The sequence below is a fragment of the Cydia splendana genome, chromosome 8, assembly GCF_910591565.1.
Source record: "Cydia splendana chromosome 8, ilCydSple1.2, whole genome shotgun sequence".
NCBI classification, from domain to species: Eukaryota; Metazoa; Arthropoda; class Insecta; order Lepidoptera; family Tortricidae; genus Cydia; species Cydia splendana.
The window spans coordinates 10,008,663-10,027,737 of record NC_085967.1 but is presented as its reverse complement, the minus strand read 5'-3'; the positions used below and the strand labels follow the sequence as shown (position 1 = coordinate 10,027,737).

Sequence of the window (19,075 nt, the reverse complement as noted above, 5' to 3'; positions counted from 1 at the left end):
CTACGCGGAATCTCTGGAAGACACGTTGAACCGATGACTTCGATAGGTTGAGTTGTCAAGCCACTGCACGTTGACTAAGCCCTCCCTGCAATAGGACAACTGCTTAGCCGGCTTCAGTCGGGGTAGTATCCATTTTTCTCCAGTTTTTCCAGGTTCAGGCGATGAGAGTAGTGTTCAGGAAGACGTACCAATCACGAAAGATGCATAAACAATGATAATGACTGGTTTTATACCTAATGATAAGTGGTCAATTAGTGCATGCGCTAATGAGGCAGTTGGAGGGGGGTGATTTCCAGGCCCATATTTTGTAAAATATCCATCCCCACCCCTGAATATTGATGTCATTTGATAGGGCAGAAAATTATCTACCACGTGGTATTTAAATTATCATGATCGAGCTTACAGTTTTTATACAAATTGAAAAAATGTTTAAAATGCTGGGGTGGTCCGATTTCTTTGCACTCGAGTGTAGTTATATTGAATAAAGCAGTACCTACCTACTTAGGCTTTTTGGTTGCTCGGAATAAAGATATCTATGTAAAATACAATACAACAACTCTTAATCTCTTACTCATTTCAAACATCAACGACGTCTGAGCTTAATTATGTACTTGCGTACATAGACGAAAGAGTAAAAGTATTGTAACAGTTATGCCTATTGGAAAATGGTTTGGATGATTTAAACATCTGGTCTGTTTAACGTCTGCACATACTCGGACATCGTATCAGAACTTTATTGCGTACTTGATAGAGTGAAAGAAGAAATCATTGCAGATTTAGTCACGTTACATTTGTTTTGAAATATATCTATAAAATATAGATTTTGAGCAGTCTTGATTTTCTTTGTGGGCAAAATACAGAATAGATAGGAGAATAAACGCCTTTTCGCACTCCTGACGACTTTCCTAAAATGCAATTATAATTTTATATAAATTATTGTTTATTACTTAGTAGTATAACATATTGATTATTGCTTGTTCCCGGCAATTCATGGTGATTCCCGGTATCATTAACATCGATAGCTACGTACCTATACTTGTGCTGAGATTATGCCTATAGGCCTGTCAATATGCAAGTCTTCATAGCTAAAGAGTTGCATTTACATCCCCATTGGCAGTCTCTTTATCGATATAAAACAAGAGGGAATTCAAAATTTATATACTGAATAAAATAAAATTGATTTAAGATGGCACAACCAAAAACGAAGTGTGACGTTACTCGACCCTGTCACTCTTGCTGCTTGAATCGTAATTTCCCAGTAACACGCAGTAAATTCCTGATTCATGGAATTAAGGTTAAGGTCTTAAAATGTATAATACTAACTTGCCTTATATCCCGCTCGGAAATAACTTGGACGTTTGATATACATCGATAGGTCATTTAGTAAAAAGGTCATTGTCAACGCTTAACTAAATCAGATTCTACTGCCAATGTCAGAAAAACTTACATGTCGTAATTTTTCCAAATGTCTATACAGGTCAACAACCAAGACATAATCTTGCCGGACGTGGAACTTCTACTGGAGTGGAACGACACCCGCGGCGACACGGTGACGGCAACGCGACTACTTACACACATGAGTTGCTCCGGTGTCGCCGCGGTCTTTGGGCCTGAGGGCCACTGCAACACGGAGGCCATTGTGGCGCAGTCCGTCAACTTGCCCATGATCTCCTATGTAAGTAGAGGTGGGGACACGGAGGTGCCGCGAATTCTCACGCACATGAGCTGCTCGGGCGTCGCCGAGTTCTTCGGGCCTGAGGGCCCCTGCAACACGGAGGCCATTGTGGCGCAGTCCGTCAACTTGCCCATGATCTCGTATGTAAGTAGAGGTGGGGACACGGAGGTGCCGCGAATTCTCAAGCACATGAGTTGCTCGGGCGTCGCCGCGTTCTTTAAGCCTGAAGGCAGCTGCAACACGGAGGCAATCGTGGCGCAGGCCATCAACTTGACCATGATCTCTTATTGACACCGATTTTATTACTAACACGTCGATTGATTGCTGCTTATTCAAATACCAACATATTTATAACCAGATCAGAGTAATTTGTATAATTTTGGTTTTGCCTAGTTAGAGTAACTAGCCGTTTACGAGTAGTTATTATAGTTAATGAGTTTTACAGACATGTGAGCATGGTGTCGGCTTAGTTCATTATATCATGTAGGCAACACATTATTACATTTATCCTTGTCAGTAAATGTGACAGATACAATTTTTCTGTCAGTGTTAAATTATATGATCATTCATACACAGGGCTATTCAGAAGACATGAGCAGGTCAACCCTACGCATTCAGTAAATGATAACAGGATAAAAATGTGGTTGTTTCACATACGATAGTGAGCGATTCACTAACATTTACTGAGTGTGTAGGGTTGGTTCTAATGGTCCTGCTCATGTTTCGTGAATCACCCGGCCTGTATACTACGTTTCCTTTTCAGAAATGTTCCGACTACCAAACTTCAACCATCCCTAACTTTGCCAGATTGGAACCTCCAGACACACAGGTAAACACAACAATATTGACATATCGAGTATAATTATGTTCCCTAGAACTGGTAAACTATTTTTGCGAGAAACACAGTAATAAATTTCTACATTTTCGTAAACCATTCAATGATTGAGTAGTCAAAACGTTAGCTTGGTAACCAACTCACAAATTTCGATTCCCAGTCTGTTTATTTTCTTTGCGCTGTTTGCTATCTAATAACACTTGATTCGTCTTTAGGCTACAAAATCAGTAATGGCGCTACTACGCTACTACCGTTGGAACAAGTTCAGCATAGTGTACGAGGAGTCGTGGGTGACGGTAGCGCTGACCCTAGAAAACCACGCCAAGAAGAACAACATGACCGTCAACCACCAGCGGCCGGTCATCGAGGGCTTCAAGTGCTGCTCCGAGAAGATGGCCTGCTGCGCGCCCGGCTTCTGGTACCAGTTCATACAGGACACCAAGAACAGGACCAGGAGTGAGTATACTTTATTTACAAGAATAAGCACCGACGTCACCAAAATGGATTCCGCCGCGTTTTGATAAACGAATTTTTACAGTAATGGTTCAGTCATCTACACGAGGAGGAAACCGAATAATTTTAACAGCGTATTCTTGATCATATTTAGAGACAAAAATATCCTATAAACTTTTTTTAAATTCGCCTAGTTTCAGTTTCAGAGTTATTACCAATTAAAAAACACAAGTTTTTATTGTTACATAGTGCAAAACCCCTTTTTTATGGCGATGTTGCTACTATGGGACGTAGTCTAAATACCCTTATTGATAGATGTCAAAAAGTGACAAATAACAATTTGCAAAAACTAGGTTTTACGAAAAAAAAATAAAAATCCATTTTAAGTGACAAGTTTACCAATAACATTAACTTTTTTATGTACAAATACATTCAAGAAATTAAAAAACAAAACAAAAAAATAACTTTTTTTGGCGAAATTGACCTAAACTCATATTAAATTTTTTCCTTCTTTTGACCTCAGAAATGCGTGGTTAAAATCTCTCGCATTCCTCGTGAGACCTTGTATAATGTTATGTGTTACTTGGCTAGTATGCCCCGTACTACACAATCTACTCACAGCCCCAATAAATACATTTTAGTAGAGCTAAATTTGACGTGTATATACCAAGAGAGAACAAACAAGAGAAAGAGAGAACAAGGTATCTTCGAATCACATTTGATGATTGTTTTAAGTAGTAGAGTCTGGTATAGTCTTGGACTAACATAAGCAAAATTAAGGGTCTGTAAGCAATACGGATTAGATTAATACTGGTTTATTTTATAGCAATGTTTAATGTTTATTTGTAGACAAGTGGACATAAATAAATAATGTTACCTATAATTAATCATTCCATGCATTGTTGTAAACATGTGGCAGTGGTGTTAAATTTTAATTATATTTCTCTGTGAATTTGCAAGTGAGTCATAACTTCTCGATTCTTTGTCTTAAAATATTTGCGTACCATCGTCCGAGTGTTCACTGACAATTTGTTAAACCTATTTTAAAGACATAAAGACCACTATTTTGTCAGTTTATGGTAGTGTTGCTTTAGTGCGTCAATTCTAATCTAACATCTGTTTGTAATAATTAATATTGTCTTGAAATAGTATTAAAAATGTTTGTCGATTTATATTTCAGTATACGTGTTTTTGGGATCCACGTCGGGGTTAATCGACATGATGCAAGCCATGGAATCCTTGCAGTTATTTGTTAATGGCCAGTACATGGTCATATTCGTCGATATGATAACTTATTCGCCTAAAGAAGCTATGAAGTATTTAATCAGTAAGTGTTTATTTTTCTTTAGTTTATATCTACGCATGTCTATTGACAATTGCTCAATGTTATAGTAGTTGGCTATAATTTTGGCATGACCACAGAATAAACAATAGTACTGCCGCACAGAAAGGAAACTTCCTACAAAACCGAAGTTTGACAGCGGTTCAGGGTCGAATCATGCTATCCCTTTCTAATATATGGCACTATCCCTTTCGGCTATTTAGGGTTGTCAAAATTGAAGTGATTATCTTATCTGTGGTCGTGCACGCAAAAGCAAGTCAAGTGGTGCCAACCCTAATAATTGTTCGGAGCAATGCTGAGACGAGCGGTAACGAGTTTGGCCGAAGTCAGGAGTTTCGCACCCCTGGCATGACATCGGGATACAGCTAGGCGTAAACGAGTGTAATACTACATTCCTTTATAATTATACCAAAAAGTATGGTAAGTATACGGGAAATTTTTCAAATCGATTCAATTTTTCTTACCAGAAACGCGCTTTTGCATTAGCATGGCGTCACATTTTTATAGAACGTGACAGTATGGCGCCAACTGGAGTTCTCAAATGCGCCGCAAAACTCGCTCTAGGCTTTGACCGTTCTGACGTCTAACATTTAACCCCCACCGACCGCGTTACTAGCGTGTCTACAAAGTTTTAGTTTCTCTATGGTAACATATGTTTACTTTCAGAGACCGAGGACCGGGGATCACAGCCCGGTTGCGAACACGTGTTCACGGGCGAGTTCAAAAAGCGAGCGCAATCTCTGCTAGTGGTGGTTTCCTCCGAGCCAGACAGTTCATACGAAACGTTCACGAATAGAGTACGGAAGTACAACACCATGAAACCGTTCGACTTGGGATTGCCGACCATATTTGGAAATAAATTTACGAAGGTAATTTTGAATACTTGATTAAACGGATCTATCGAAGGATCAGATCTATATTCAGTGAATGATGTATAGAACTCGTCCTTTATCAAGCTTCCAGGGGCGGGTCGTGGAGCGTTTCAACCACTGCCCCAACCAATTTTATGGAACCAATTATTCTCATCTTTTTATAAATTAGCGCTTTTTAACCCATAGGACCCATAAGAATTTAACATAGCTTATTTTTACGCAAAATCGTAACAAATTTTTATTTATGACAGAGCAGAATACATCTCAAACAGTCTACCAAATTTTGAGCACTTAGGTAACTTAGATATGCGTCGACATATACTTCATATAGAGTACCACTTTTTCAACTGGATCATCTTATTTACAATCAGTTTAACAATGGTGTTTTCGTTTTTCAGTTCGTTTCCATTTACGCCGCATACTTGTACGACTCCGTGAAACTATACGCGAAGGCGTTGGATAAACTATTAAGAGAGGAAAAGAATCTGACGTATGAGAAAGTGATGAGCATCTCAAGGAACGGTTCACGAATAGTGTCCAAAATGATCGAGTCGACGCCTTATAAAAGTAAGTTACCTACAAACTTAATGTGTATCCAGAGACTGTGTTGGTCCACTCCTTGATAATCATTCTTTCAAAAATTATACCATTATTATTTTAATCAGCATATAAAAATATTTTGGAGAAGTAATGCATAAGGGTGGTATTCCACCTATCCAGTTTCTTTGTCCAATGTGTATTGCGTCTCACATTATGCTCTAATGAGAGAGTGAGACGCACTGACATTGGACAAATATATTAGACAGGTGGAATACCACCCTAACATAAATGGCTATATCAGTCAATATTATCGCTGAAAAATGGAGTAGCTGAACTTAAAAAATATTCATTGCAATCAATATGCAACTAATAGCGTGTAAATTTAACCTAGCCTATTGTCACCAAAGAGTTACAGTACTCGTAATTAATGGATCGTTGTTACTAAGACGCGTCTATTGTATTCTTTAAAATGTTGTTCCATGAAAACAACAGTGGTAATCCTTCTTAAAATCATCACGAAAAAGGTCCCTTCCTATATATAGTATTGACGAATGAATGATTACAGGTGTCTCCGGAATGATGATTCGCCTGGACGAGCGGGCTGACTCCGAGGGTAACTTCTCGGTGCTCGCGTTCAAGGCGCGCTCAGCCAGCAACCTCAGCGACGACGATGTCAACTGCACCTACAGCATGATCCCCGTCGGCCACTTCCAGCAGAGCAGCCGCGAGTTCCCTGTGAGTATAATGATATCCCTAACATTTTCCTCAAATTAGGTCCATAGTAGGTCTGTGCCCAGCAACTGTGCACAACTGACAATGACGACGGTCCTCAGTATTGGCGTTAAAGAGTCGGTTGGCTAGCAACAAAGCTAACAGCAGACGACGACTAAACTCTAAATCATAATTAGATTCCAAAAAAAGTAAGACAATGTTGCCACTTCAATAATTTGTTTGTAAAATAGTAAATTCCTTTTTGTAAATAAATACGCTAAGATAATTTATTTATTGGTAGTTTTACACCTACTATTTACAAAAGTACTTAAATTTACTTATTTTTACATAAATACAAGACGCGCTAGTAAAAAGTGGCAACATTGTCTTACTTTTTTTGGAATCTTATTATGATTTAGTTACAGTATAGTTGCATACCTAACCTAACAGTGAAGTTGGAGTTATAGGTCAAATAGAGTTTAGTGTGTAGAGTATACTTGATTCTGGATTTTTTTCCCCTTGGTGTCAGGAGCATGTACAACGCCCTTGTGACATATGCCAAAATAACAAACTGTTTAGAGCGAAAATAGAAATAATAGATAATATGGATTATTTTTATAGTGAAGTAAAAATAAATACGCTCTTGATAACTGCCTGTCTCCAACTCTGTGCCGGATAATGTATGTACTTATTAAGTTTCTGTCATTGATAATTTGACTAGATGACCTCACATTTGATTAATTACGCGTAAACGAAGATACTCTCGTCTGTAATGTAATGCTAAGTAATCAAATGTGCGTACCTAATGACTTGTCTAATGCTAGACGTGGTACACCCATGACATTAAGCCCAAAACCGAATCTAATTAAGTGTTTACATTGTTGGTTCGCGTAGTCCCATTAAAACGAACTGTGGAATGTATATTCAACAGTCATAATCATAACATGAAATATGTATATGAGCGGTCTATGTCGTTATAACTTCAATCCCAGTTGTTGGCATTGATTGTCAGTGTTTGAATGTCTACTAAAACTGCAAGCTGCCTTACTAGCCCCATGAAAAAAAAACCTACTTAAATATCTTCATACTTGTGTGTTAAATAGATCTATTTCCATAATTTCAGGAATACAAAACGAACCCGCGGATCCAAATCGATTGGCCCGACAACGTAAAACCCGAGGACGAGCCCTCATGCGGTTTCCTTAACGAGAAGTGTCCCAAAGACGACTCGCAGATCACCGCCCTAGTGGTCGCCGGGACGCTGGCCGTCACGCTATTCTGTACTCTAGTCGTTACTATTAGCATTTACCGCAAGTGGAAGATCGAGCAGGAGATAGAGGGTCTACTCTGGAAGATAGATTCGCAGGATATCAATGGATATTATGGCAGTGGATTAGTCTGGTCACCTAGTAAGGTACGTAGAGATTTAATATAAGCCGTCTAGCGTCTAGTCTAAGCCGTCGTAACACATCTTAATTATTGTTTAATATAGTTTCAATGTTGGCAAAGGAAATCCGACTATCATTACAATTTAAATGTTAATGCCTAGATAATAAGGTTGTTTATTAAACCGGTTTTTTTGGAAGAGTTCAAGACAGAAATGGCATGAATTAAGTGGTCTAAACGAATAACATCTATCATTCTGTGAGTGACGTCCTATCGTATCAACCTGTGGGTATAGCATTTTGACATACACGTAAATATTTACGCCAGCTTCGGTCGATCGATCGTCATTTCTATATAAGGTAAGGTGGGGTCAGACTATCACCAGAATCCTCATACTGTTTGTCTTGCCCCGAGCAAAATAAACTATGTTAGTCTTACCCCGCCTTACCTTAAAGAATTTGGCATATTAATGCCTCGATGGTTATGTTTAACACCAATTTAGTTTTTTTTTAAATTATGTGTTTGAAATATTTTGTTTCAGTTAAGTTTAGCGAGCGGCATATCGTGCGAGAGCCGATGCTGCCCTCAGATATTCGCGGAGACCGCTCAGTACAGGGGCAATGTTGTTAGGATTAAGGAGTTGAAGTTCTCCAAAAAGAAAGTAAGTTCATCCTGGATTTCTCCCTTCATTTGTATATCTAGGGAACGGAATTTCTGTGTCATTGCTGATGACGTAATTAATGTCTACCTAATTATGTTGTGAATTTACACGACGGTTGTTTAGGGATAAGTTTACCTTTGTACTACAGCTTTATCTGCCGTAATAGACAGACTTATTTCCTACAGACAACAGTACATATAATAGGTATCGGCATTAAAATTTGTTAAATGCCCTCCTCTATTAGATGACTGCAAAAATGAATGTCAACCCCGTGAAATTACAAAGTTGAAGTAACAACATTGTATAAATAGTATAAAAATGGAATATCCTGAAGACCTTCATAGGCTTAATAAATACATACATTAAAATATATCAAGGGGTGTGCTGGCATTAGTTCCGTACACGGCGGGAAGATGTTGATAACTTTCGGGAAAAAATTTAAGAAATTTGAACCTTATGCAGTTTTATTTTAAGTTCAAATTTCTTCAACAAAATATCTCGAGTTATCAACTTCTTCCCGCCGTGTACCGAGTTGTACTAATGGGTGGCTTATGGGTCCACATTACGCTATAATAGTGTAAATGTTTGTCATTATTTTACACTTAGCCTATACAAATAAAAACACCGATATCATCTCATCGTAGATAAGATCTGCGTAAACCAATTTAATTGTCGTATGGCGCGCACGAACGGCGGTCGTAGCTGGGAGCGAAAACAGCAATCCGATCTTTCGTTCCCACCTAGGGCCGCCGTTTTGAATAATGTTAGAAATAATGAATTTAAGGACAGGGTATTTTCATGCTCCTTTAATAGAGAAAATACGTGGTATGTCTATATTGCATGTGTCTTATCTAATTTTTATTATATTTTCTTGTTCACTTTATATTTTAACACAAATACATGCATCTCACAAGTTAAAGTGTGTCTTTAATACATACCTAGAATTAGCTAAATTAGAGGTAATTTATTTATAAACGATTGTTGCACGGCTAGAATATAATTTTATAGAAGATAATTTGAATTAGATTTGATTTGTTATTACCTATCGACCGACAAGTTCATAGATTTTCGTAAACTAGACGTAAGTACCTGTTTTAACCTTTGATATTTTTCATATCCAGCATCATTTTAGTTGTAGTGTTACAATTATATCTGATTTACATCCAACAGCTAAACTCGGGGCGCGTCTACCTTAGGATGGTATTCCATCTGTCCAATATCTTGGTCCAATGTATATTTACGTCTCACATTTTCAGTCAGACGCAATGCACATTGGACAAAAAAATTAGACACGTGGAATACCACCCTTAGGCGCTACTACAAATAAGGAATGTAACTAATGTTTGGAATTATCAAATTGCTTGTACTGTAGGAAATCGCACCCTGACTGTTATTTGATTTGAGTTCTACATACCTAATTTTGAAGCGGTGGTGGCCGAGTGGATATGACGCCCGATTTTCAATCCGGAGGTCGCGGGTTCAAATCCTGGCTCATACCAATGAGTTTTTCGGAACTTATGTACGAAATATAATTTGATATTTACCACTAGCTTTTCGGTGAAGGAAAACATCGTGAGAAAACCCGCATACATCTGCGAAGAAATTCAAAGGTGTATGTGAAGTCCTCAATCCGCATTGGGCTAGCGTGGGGACCATAGCCCAAGCCCGCTCGAGCATGAGAGGAGGCCTGTGCCCAGCAGTGGGACGTATATAGGCTGAATTATTATTATTATACCTAATAATAATGACGTGACTCGGCAGGACATTCCGCGTGACGTGATGAAGGAGATGCGGCTGCTGCGCGAGCTTCGGCACGACAACCTCAACTCGTTCATCGGCGCCGTGGTGGAGCCGCTGCGGGTGCTGCTCGTCACCGACTACTGTGCCAAGGGGAGCTTGTATGTGAGTACCTAGTCTGCAACCGCGTAACCAACATTTATAACTTAACTTGGCATTGACTTTCACTTTAATAGGCACGTTCTGTCCCCTAAAGTTCATGTACGCTTCCGTTCGTGTTGGAGAATATGTCTTCTTGTAGCCTAAATCGAAAGTTTAAACTTCGCGTCAATACACAACCAACCTGCAGTTGCAAGTTTCCTATATTCAAGCTTTTCACAGTAGCAGAACAAAAACCTCGACAAAAACGATATCGTCATTCGAATGAGTATAGTCAGCTGTAGAGAGAGTTGATATCTCCTGCATATAAATTTGTTTGCAGGGGGGTTGACTATCTCTGCAGCCACGGGAGTAGCCAGGGGGGGGGGGGGGGTTGGGTGTTCAAACCCCCCCCCCGAAAAGTTCAGAATATTAACATTCATAGAATTAAAATAAGAACAGGCGTGCAGCATATTTCATTGATTACTAACTATTACCTATAGTATACGGTGGTTTGGATTTTGGATTTCTCCGCCATCGTCGATTATCGGATCGCATCAATTACTTTCTAAGATATGATAAAGGTGACATTCGGGTGGCGACTGCAGCAGCATTACTCTGTTGCTACGTTACTGCTGCAGCACTGTCAATTTTCGTGATAAAATGATGTGACTGATTTCCATACTAAAAAGTAAAAATGTACAACTGTCTATCAAATTGCGTTTTTATATCAAAAATTTTCGCGGTCGCTCCGCTCGCGTTTTCAATTACATTCCAAGATATGGTGACTACAGCAGCATTAGGTACTCTGTTGCAAAGTTACTGCTAACGACGGCACTGTCAATTTTCGTGATAAAATGATATGACTGATTTCCATTCTCAGCTGTAATGCGGCAATGAACGTCACTCAATTTACCAAAACAATTCAATGTAATCTTGATGACCCTAGGAAGAGGGGGCACCATGGTCTAGAAATGCTTAGGGCATCAAAATATCTTAATTCGGCACTGGTCGTTTGCGTTTGCTAGTCAAACGATTTGGGACTCGCATTTTATACACATTTCCATGCCTTCCCGAAAAAAATCGAATCATTCGCGAAAGTCTCGCAACGCATTGAGGTTACAAACGGCACGCGCTCTTCCTCAGGAGTCTGAAGAAGACCACGGTGAGTGGCGCTCTAGCCAGGCAGGCCGCTTCGCTTTCGCTCGCGTGCGTATACCTTACTGTATCGTCCGATATACACCTACTCTGTCGTTAAAATCACGTGTAAAATTATAATAAGGGCGAAAAAAACTATTGATTTTGGAGTGTAGTTTTATTTAGTGGTACCTAAAATATTTTTCACCACACCAGCTCGGAAAGGCTTACTTTGCACTTTAAAAACTGATAGCAAAGTTGCATTATATTCACATGTGAGACAAAGTAATCAAATGCAAATTTTGAGTTGGTTTCTTATGTTTGCTGGTAGAAATGACTTTTAAATGATGATTTTGGATGATAAAGTTTTAATTACATTCATTTGGATTTGATTTGGTTTGATTTTGTTTGATATTTTACATTTAATATTTGCTTCAGGTTGGTGTGGTGAAAAATTTTGTGTTTCACTCGGGGGCAAATTTGCCCCTTTGTAAAACAAATAACTATTATCTGGTCTACTGTCCTCCAGCATATCCATCTGTCAACTTTACTTCAAGTTCCGCCTCCAGGGGAGAGGGAGAGAAATTAGGATTAGAAATTAGCCGCTTACTGACACAGACAGAATTCCACGCGGGCGGAACCGCGGGCACAGCTAGTCTCTAATATTTTTCTTGTGTAAGGGTTATTTTATGTACTTTTAGTCGTTTTATTTTCTTGAACCCCCCCCCCCCCGATACTAAAACCTGGCTACGCCCGTGTCTGCTGCTGTATTGCGTCAAGTAAAGCCTTGTTTTTCATATTGTGTGGACAAATGGAAAAAAAAATCTGGTAAAATCAGGTCTCTATATTTATTTTTGTATTGTTTCAGGATATAATTGAAAATGAGGATATAAAATTGGACCAAATGTTCATATCATCGTTAGTACATGATCTCATAAAGGTGAAGTATAACTTTCAATTATTTAAAACTTCTTTATTTATTACATTTAAATACCTTAGAGCAGCGGTCGGCAACCTTTTTTTGCGCAGTTTTAGTAGCGTAGTTAACGATGAGTAAGTTGACGCGGGCCGCACTTTGTTAATATTTATGACTTTATCAGACATTGTCGTTTCTCAATATTACATAGCCAGAGAGGCTCGCAGGCCGCAAGTGACAGTTTCACGAGCCGCATGCGGCCCGCGGGCCGCAGGTTGCCGACCGCCGCCTTAGAGTAATCATTATAATTTATAAATGTATTCATTTCAGGGTATGACGTTTATTCATAATTCTCCATTAGTGTTTCACGGAAATCTCAAATCCTCGAATTGTGTAGTTACTTCAAGATGGATGCTTCAGGTAATATTTTACTTCTCTTCGCGTTTGATACATTAATTAAATAATAAATTTATCTTGTGCTGTAATTGTATCTGTGTAAATTATTTCTTTTACAGGTTACTGACTTCGGTCTTCATGAATTAAGGTACTCTGCGGAAGTTGGTTTCATGGGTGATCATCAATATTACAGAGGTAATTTAATATTTCATTTAGATTCACCAAAGCTGTTGTGATTAAATTCAAGAAAAATGCAAAAAGTACACCCTTTTGTGTACGTTACAATTTGTCAAAATGTGTAAGGGGCTGTCCATAAATTACGTCATCGATTTTTGACGATTTTGGACCCCCCCCCCCCTATAATCATCCAAAAATCATGCATCAAATGACCCCATTTCCTCCTACTTCATGCTACCGTCATCCGATGTCCAGACCCCCCCCCCCCCTAATTTGAAATGACGTAATTTATGAATAGCCCCTAAGTCGTCTAGTTAATTTTATTCATGCCAAATTTTGCGAATCTATCTGTACTTTATTTGTTATGAAGGTTATATAGTATGATGTTTTCATGGTACTACTTTGATTTACTTTACACAATTAAAACTTATGTGGTATCCAGGCTTGCTGTGGAAGTCACCAGAGCTGCTTCGGGAGTTAGACGACCCAAACGGCACGGTGGGCGGCACGCAGAAGGGTGACGTGTATGCGTTCGGCATCATACTGTACGAGATCATCGCTCGCAAGGGGCCGTTTGGCAATAGCCTAGATCCCAAAGGTAAGTTGTCAGCTGAAAGTCTCCGAAACCAAGACACGTAACTTATCCAGGGATTCTCGAAGCAATTATACTTAAGAAAAGCAATAACATGAGCCTCGTTTTATAAGTTCTCATCCCATGACACGAGCCTTAAGTAAATCTTTACGGTCAGATACTTGGCCATCCATCAGCTGTAATAGACTACATCTAATACGAGTACATCAAGGAATCTTACATAAGATGATGCCATTTACAAATTGTGACGATTATTTATTTGTCTACACAGAAATAGTGGAGCGCGTGAAGCGGGGCCGAACTGAGGGCGAGGAGGTGTTCCGGCCCGACACGAGCGCCCTGGTCGGCGTGGCCGAAGATTACGTGCTGCAGACCATGCAGGACTGCTGGGCCGAGGAACCGGCCGCAAGACCAGACTTCGTCACGTTGCGTAACCGGCTCAAGAAGATGAAGTCCGGCAAGTACGTCTCGCTTATGTCTTCGCTCTGTTTTGTGTGTCTAACACTGATTACTTAAGTAAAACTAGATTAAGTAAAATTGCGCCAACAGGCTCCATAATATAAAGTCTGGCAATATCCCACCGTTCTCTTCAATATGTCTGATAAATATTTCACACGTTTAACCAACTACTTATAATACTTATTTTTCCAAATCTCCCTGTGCAACAATGCACCTTGGCTACCGACCGATATCCTGGTCACGGCACCAAAATGGAAACTCAATTTAAAAAATTACATGAAATGAAACCACGATTGAAAAAAAAAACCAATTACAATAATTATAAAGTCCATGTTTTTAATTACGTACGTTTGTATATACATTAATAACATTGTATTAATTTCTCAGGTCTAGGAATATAATGGACCAAATGATGGACATGATGGAGAAGTACGCTAATAATTTAGAAGAACTAGTCAATGAGAGAACGAGGCTATTGTTTGAAGAGAAGCAGAAAACGGAAGATTTATTACATAGAATGCTACCAAAGTATGTATCGCAATACCTTATACCTTTACCTCTTTATTTATTGGGTAGGTACAACATGGATACATTTTCTTTTATCCCTTACGATTATACCAAACAGTAATGTCCACGACATCAAGTTCTAATGTCAACTTCCATACTATGTTAACCCAGCTTCACTAATTGTGTTAATTTAATGTGTGCATGTAAACTGCTACCTGGTTAGATATAAGCCATCATTACGAGTTACTAATAAATTGCTGTAAACAAGAAGAGTGAAGGAAAACGCAAATACAACAAGCTGAAGCAGGGGTGTGAAACTCTGACGATTGGCGGCCGCTTTAGTGTGCACACTGGTTTACATTTTGTCCAGTTATCTGATATTTGGATTCATCCATCAACATTTACTTTACTTCACATTTAAATAGTTATCATGCTCTATTAAGTATGCGTTTATAATTAAATATATCTTATTAAATATATCACTTGTCTTTCTGATGTCAATTATTTTGAGAAAGGAGAATTTTCATAACTGCTTTTCTAAGTAGTAAAACTAACAGGATGGCGATAGCAGGATAATGAAGATACGCATTGGAACAAATACTGACACTCTCTGACTTGTTGTATTTTCTGTAGCGAATATTTTAAAATATTTTGTGATTAGCAATTCATTTAAATGTATATAAGAATAGTGACGCCTTTTATGAAATTTAAATACTTCGTTTTGTTATGTATATTATAATTACAATTTTTATGGTCTTATTTCTTAGCTCAAGTGGTTTACACATTTTAGAATGCTTTTAAAATTTCTGTAAATCACCCTCAAAATCTAAATAGAAATTAAATAATCGTGATGAAAAGCTCTGTGAACAGTAGTAGACCTCGGAAAACCACCGTTATCTGAACCCTCACCGGACTAGATACAAATACACAGCCAAGGTTTCCTACCGAAGACATGGACTTGATGTAAACCGTGGTACATTATTGTATAAAAATTGTAAATGTATTCACTTTGTTGTACTTGTGTTCTTTTCCAGATGTGGAGGTTGAATCCATTATAGAAATGTCGTGAAAATGTCTTGAGGTAATTAACTCCCTACTGGTAGTTCGGTTCGCAGATGCCCTGCCTCGGCAGGCGGTCTCGCTTGTTCTAACACAGTTTGAGTAGTAGTAGAGCTTGCTTTGGGTTTTGTGGCGGTTTTTCGAGCGTCGTGTTCGGTGATGGCGTTTTTCTTCTCTCTGAACAGGACTTAGGTTAATCTAGTATTAAAATAGCTCAGTAAATTGGCATGGTATTTAGTCTAGCAGTAAATTTTAGAGAGATTGCCTATTGGCCTTGCCTCATAGTTAAATAGGCGAGTGAACGTAGATTCTGACACTAATGTAGTAAGTATCGATTGACGCTAACATCTCAATTAATTCACTTTTTGTAGGTTGTCCGCACGGATTTATTCACGGATTGGCTTGAAATATTTGAAGATTGTTTTGCGATATAGTTTAGTTTACATTGATAGCACTGTACTGTAATACGTGCGGGTGTTTGTTACAGGTCCGTTGCGCGACGACTGACGACGGGTGAAGGGGTGGAGCCGGAGTCCTTCGACTCAGTGACGATCTACTTTAGTGACATCGTGGGGTTCACCGCCATGTCCGCGGAGAGCACGCCGCTGCAGGTCGTCAACTTCCTCAACGACCTGTACACCGTGTTCGACAGAATTATTAGAGGCTACGACGTCTATAAAGTGGAAACTATAGGCGACGCTTACATGGTGGTACGTGTATTATAATTTCGATAATAAAACACTTAGCACTAAATCTTTCGTTAATTAATAGGTCGAAAACGTCACCAGGTTTTAAGCTAGAAATTCTTCCAGGTATCGGGTTTACCAATCAGAAACAACGACAAGCACGTGGGTGAAATCGCGTCGATGGCGTTGGAGTTATTAAACGCCGTCAAAAGTCACAAAATTTCGCACAGACCAAATGAAACTCTTAAACTTAGAATAGGAATACACACAGGTAATATAAGATTTTTTTCGTTCCTATTTGTTGCTAAGGGTGGTTCTACCTATCCAATTACTTTGTCCAATGGGTATTGCGTCTCACATTTTGCTTTAATGAGAGAGTGAGACGCACTAACATTGGACAAAGAAATTGGACAGGTGGACCAATACCAGTACCACCCTAAAATGTATGAACACAAATTCATTCCTAGTAAGATTTTGAAGTTTAAAGTTAAACTTGACTGAGTCCTTCAAATAAAAAAAAAATACAGCGAGTTTTCTACACTTGGTTAAAGTCATTCTCAAGTGCGGCGTATAAATAAATAGCTACATTTTATTCGTTTCGTTACTAACAATAAAGTGTGACAGTATTTTAAGCGTTTTCCATTCAAGCGTCAGCCATGATCACACTCTTGTAATATATTTGAGTATTTATCTTGCAGGGGCGGTAGTAGCAGGCGTAGTGGGTCTAACAATGCCTCGCTACTGCTTGTTCGGCGACACGGTGAACACGGCGTCGCGCATGGAGTCGACGGGCGAGCCGCTCCGCATCCACATCTCGCCGAGTTGTAAACTAGCGCTCGACAAGATCGGCGGGTACATCGTGGAACCCCGAGGCGCTATCGCCATCAAGGGGAAGGGGGAGGTACGATACCACTACATGTAATATAACAGCTGGAGTCCACGGGCAAGCCGTTGCGCATCCACATCTCGCCGAGTTGTAAACTAGCGCTCGATAAGATCGGCGGCTACATCGTGGAACACCGCGGCGCTATCGCCATTGCTGCGCATCCATTTCGCCCAACAATAGTTGTAACTGAGCAATTTTCTCTTCTCCTTAACGACATTTTAAAAGAAAATGTAGATTCCTAACTAAAATTGAAATAGTATATCGTCGTTGAGAATGCCAAATCCGTTATGTGCACGATTTTTGATTGACAAATAGTTACCTAGCAACAAAATACATAAGGTATTAATTAATTTGATTAAAATCGCCCACATACCGTATTTGGCATTCTCAACGACGATATTATATTGTATCGAGCTATTTTGTTTTGTTTATTTTAGATTCAAACGTACTGGTTGGTGGGTACGACGGAGAAAGCGATCCAGAAGCGATTCGTGGAAGGCGACGACCTGCGGCCGCTGTTCTGTCGACCGCGGCGGAGCCCACGGCTCGCGGACTCCAGGCATCCTTCACTGTCAGGTATGAGTTGGTTTAGTTTTTTAAAAGAAAATATAGGTATATATAATCAAAAGAAGTTGACTTGTTTTAAATTAGGGGCCTTTGTTATCTGTAGACCTCGCTAACGGTTCTGCCAAAAACTTATTCGACAAAAAAAACTTATAATTATCAATTTATCAAACCTATATATGAGAATCGGGTAATAAACGCGATGATGCGAAGCTTTCAAGCTTCGCTCGCGCTTCGCGCTCGCTCGGTCAATGACTTTCAATGCCAATAAAGTTTTGTTAGTATATCCCAGATACTCAAATAAATGTTCATTTGACCAATGTAGTACTCAACCATTTTGCTTTTATACCAATTTTAAAATGACAGTACACTTATAGTACGTTGCTTCTGAAAAAAAAATATATGGAAAACTTGGCATAATTAATAGAAGACTTTTTTCAATTGGGATATGTACGTTATGGACCGAAGTTATTTTTCATCAACCCTCCCCAACCCTCCCCCCTCTGCGTCACCCCCCCACACCCCCGCAAAGGGCCCGAAACGCGGTTTTTCTAAATTTTTAAGAAAACCGTTCAAGATATAGAAAAAGTGTGTAGGAACGAAGTGATCCTTAGTAAATTTGCTATTTATCTCTTATACACACTATAGTGCTATCACTTATAGTTTTTGTGAAATCTGTCACCATGTATGCAATTTTTTTAGAATTTACGTTTTTTTTCTTTTGTAAGATAACTTTTCTCAAAATATACTTACGATATCGCCAAATTTTGTTTAATTTAAATAAATAGTTAATATGTTCTTTAAAATGGTGTATTATTTATTATTAAACTCCTTTATTTGAAGATGCTATGCCATTTTGAACATACATCGTCTTCAAACATTTTTAAGCTCACCGAAGATCGTTACTATTAACCACTTGACTGTGAATCGCAAGTTCGCACGGTCGCGTTTTTATAGCTTGCCTCACATAGAAGGTAGCTTATAGAAGTGGTGTGCGCGTGCCTCCGTGAGGGACAAAATATACGCAATTGACAATTGAGTGACAATATTGAAAACACGTTTTAACATTCCTGACAATATACCAAAAACAATAATCTACGTTATTCGGTCGGGTTATTGAAATGAAATGAAAATTTTTATTTGTTGCCCACCATAACCCATACTAAATTTATGATGGGGAACAAACAAAAAGTGAGACTGTGACAAGGACAAGCAATAGTACCGCTTTCTTGCTACTCCTACTGAAAGTTCTATAAGTGTATCTCGTTCGGTCATATGGCCCCTCCCCCGTTTCCTCTCTATTATTGTACCTCTATGTTGCCTCACCATGCCAGTCACGCTCTAAC

The 19,075-nt window shown here is 39.0% G+C and overlaps 1 protein-coding gene across 8 annotated transcripts in view; it reads left to right on the top strand.

Annotated features, from left to right (window-relative positions):
- The window catches only part of LOC134792821 (receptor-type guanylate cyclase Gyc76C-like), a 38,212-nt gene that overhangs the window by 15,914 nt on the left and 3,223 nt on the right, over window positions 1-19,075 (top strand). For 7 of the 8 annotated variants that reach the window (XM_063764210.1, XM_063764204.1, XM_063764207.1 and 4 more), the window contains exons 4-23: window positions 1,478-1,675; window positions 2,439-2,504; window positions 2,726-2,966; window positions 4,144-4,290; window positions 4,972-5,174; window positions 5,576-5,744; window positions 6,283-6,452; window positions 7,552-7,842; window positions 8,356-8,475; window positions 10,237-10,377; window positions 12,356-12,427; window positions 12,734-12,823; window positions 12,919-12,994; window positions 13,419-13,574; window positions 13,840-14,029; window positions 14,415-14,555; window positions 16,081-16,303; window positions 16,406-16,550; window positions 16,978-17,180; window positions 17,603-17,741. In XM_063764210.1, the coding sequence (XP_063620280.1) occupies window positions 1,478-1,675; window positions 2,439-2,504; window positions 2,726-2,966; window positions 4,144-4,290; window positions 4,972-5,174; window positions 5,576-5,744; window positions 6,283-6,452; window positions 7,552-7,842; window positions 8,356-8,475; window positions 10,237-10,377; window positions 12,356-12,427; window positions 12,734-12,823; window positions 12,919-12,994; window positions 13,419-13,574; window positions 13,840-14,029; window positions 14,415-14,555; window positions 16,081-16,303; window positions 16,406-16,550; window positions 16,978-17,180; window positions 17,603-17,741 (3,181 nt within the window). Of the gene's footprint in view, window positions 1-1,477; window positions 1,676-1,704; window positions 1,820-2,438; window positions 2,505-2,725; window positions 2,967-4,143; window positions 4,291-4,971; window positions 5,175-5,575; window positions 5,745-6,282; window positions 6,453-7,551; window positions 7,843-8,355; window positions 8,476-10,236; window positions 10,378-12,355; window positions 12,428-12,733; window positions 12,824-12,918; window positions 12,995-13,418; window positions 13,575-13,839; window positions 14,030-14,414; window positions 14,556-16,080; window positions 16,304-16,405; window positions 16,551-16,977; window positions 17,181-17,602; window positions 17,742-19,075 lie in introns of those variants that run through there. The other variant, XM_063764211.1, reaches the window with a different exon arrangement.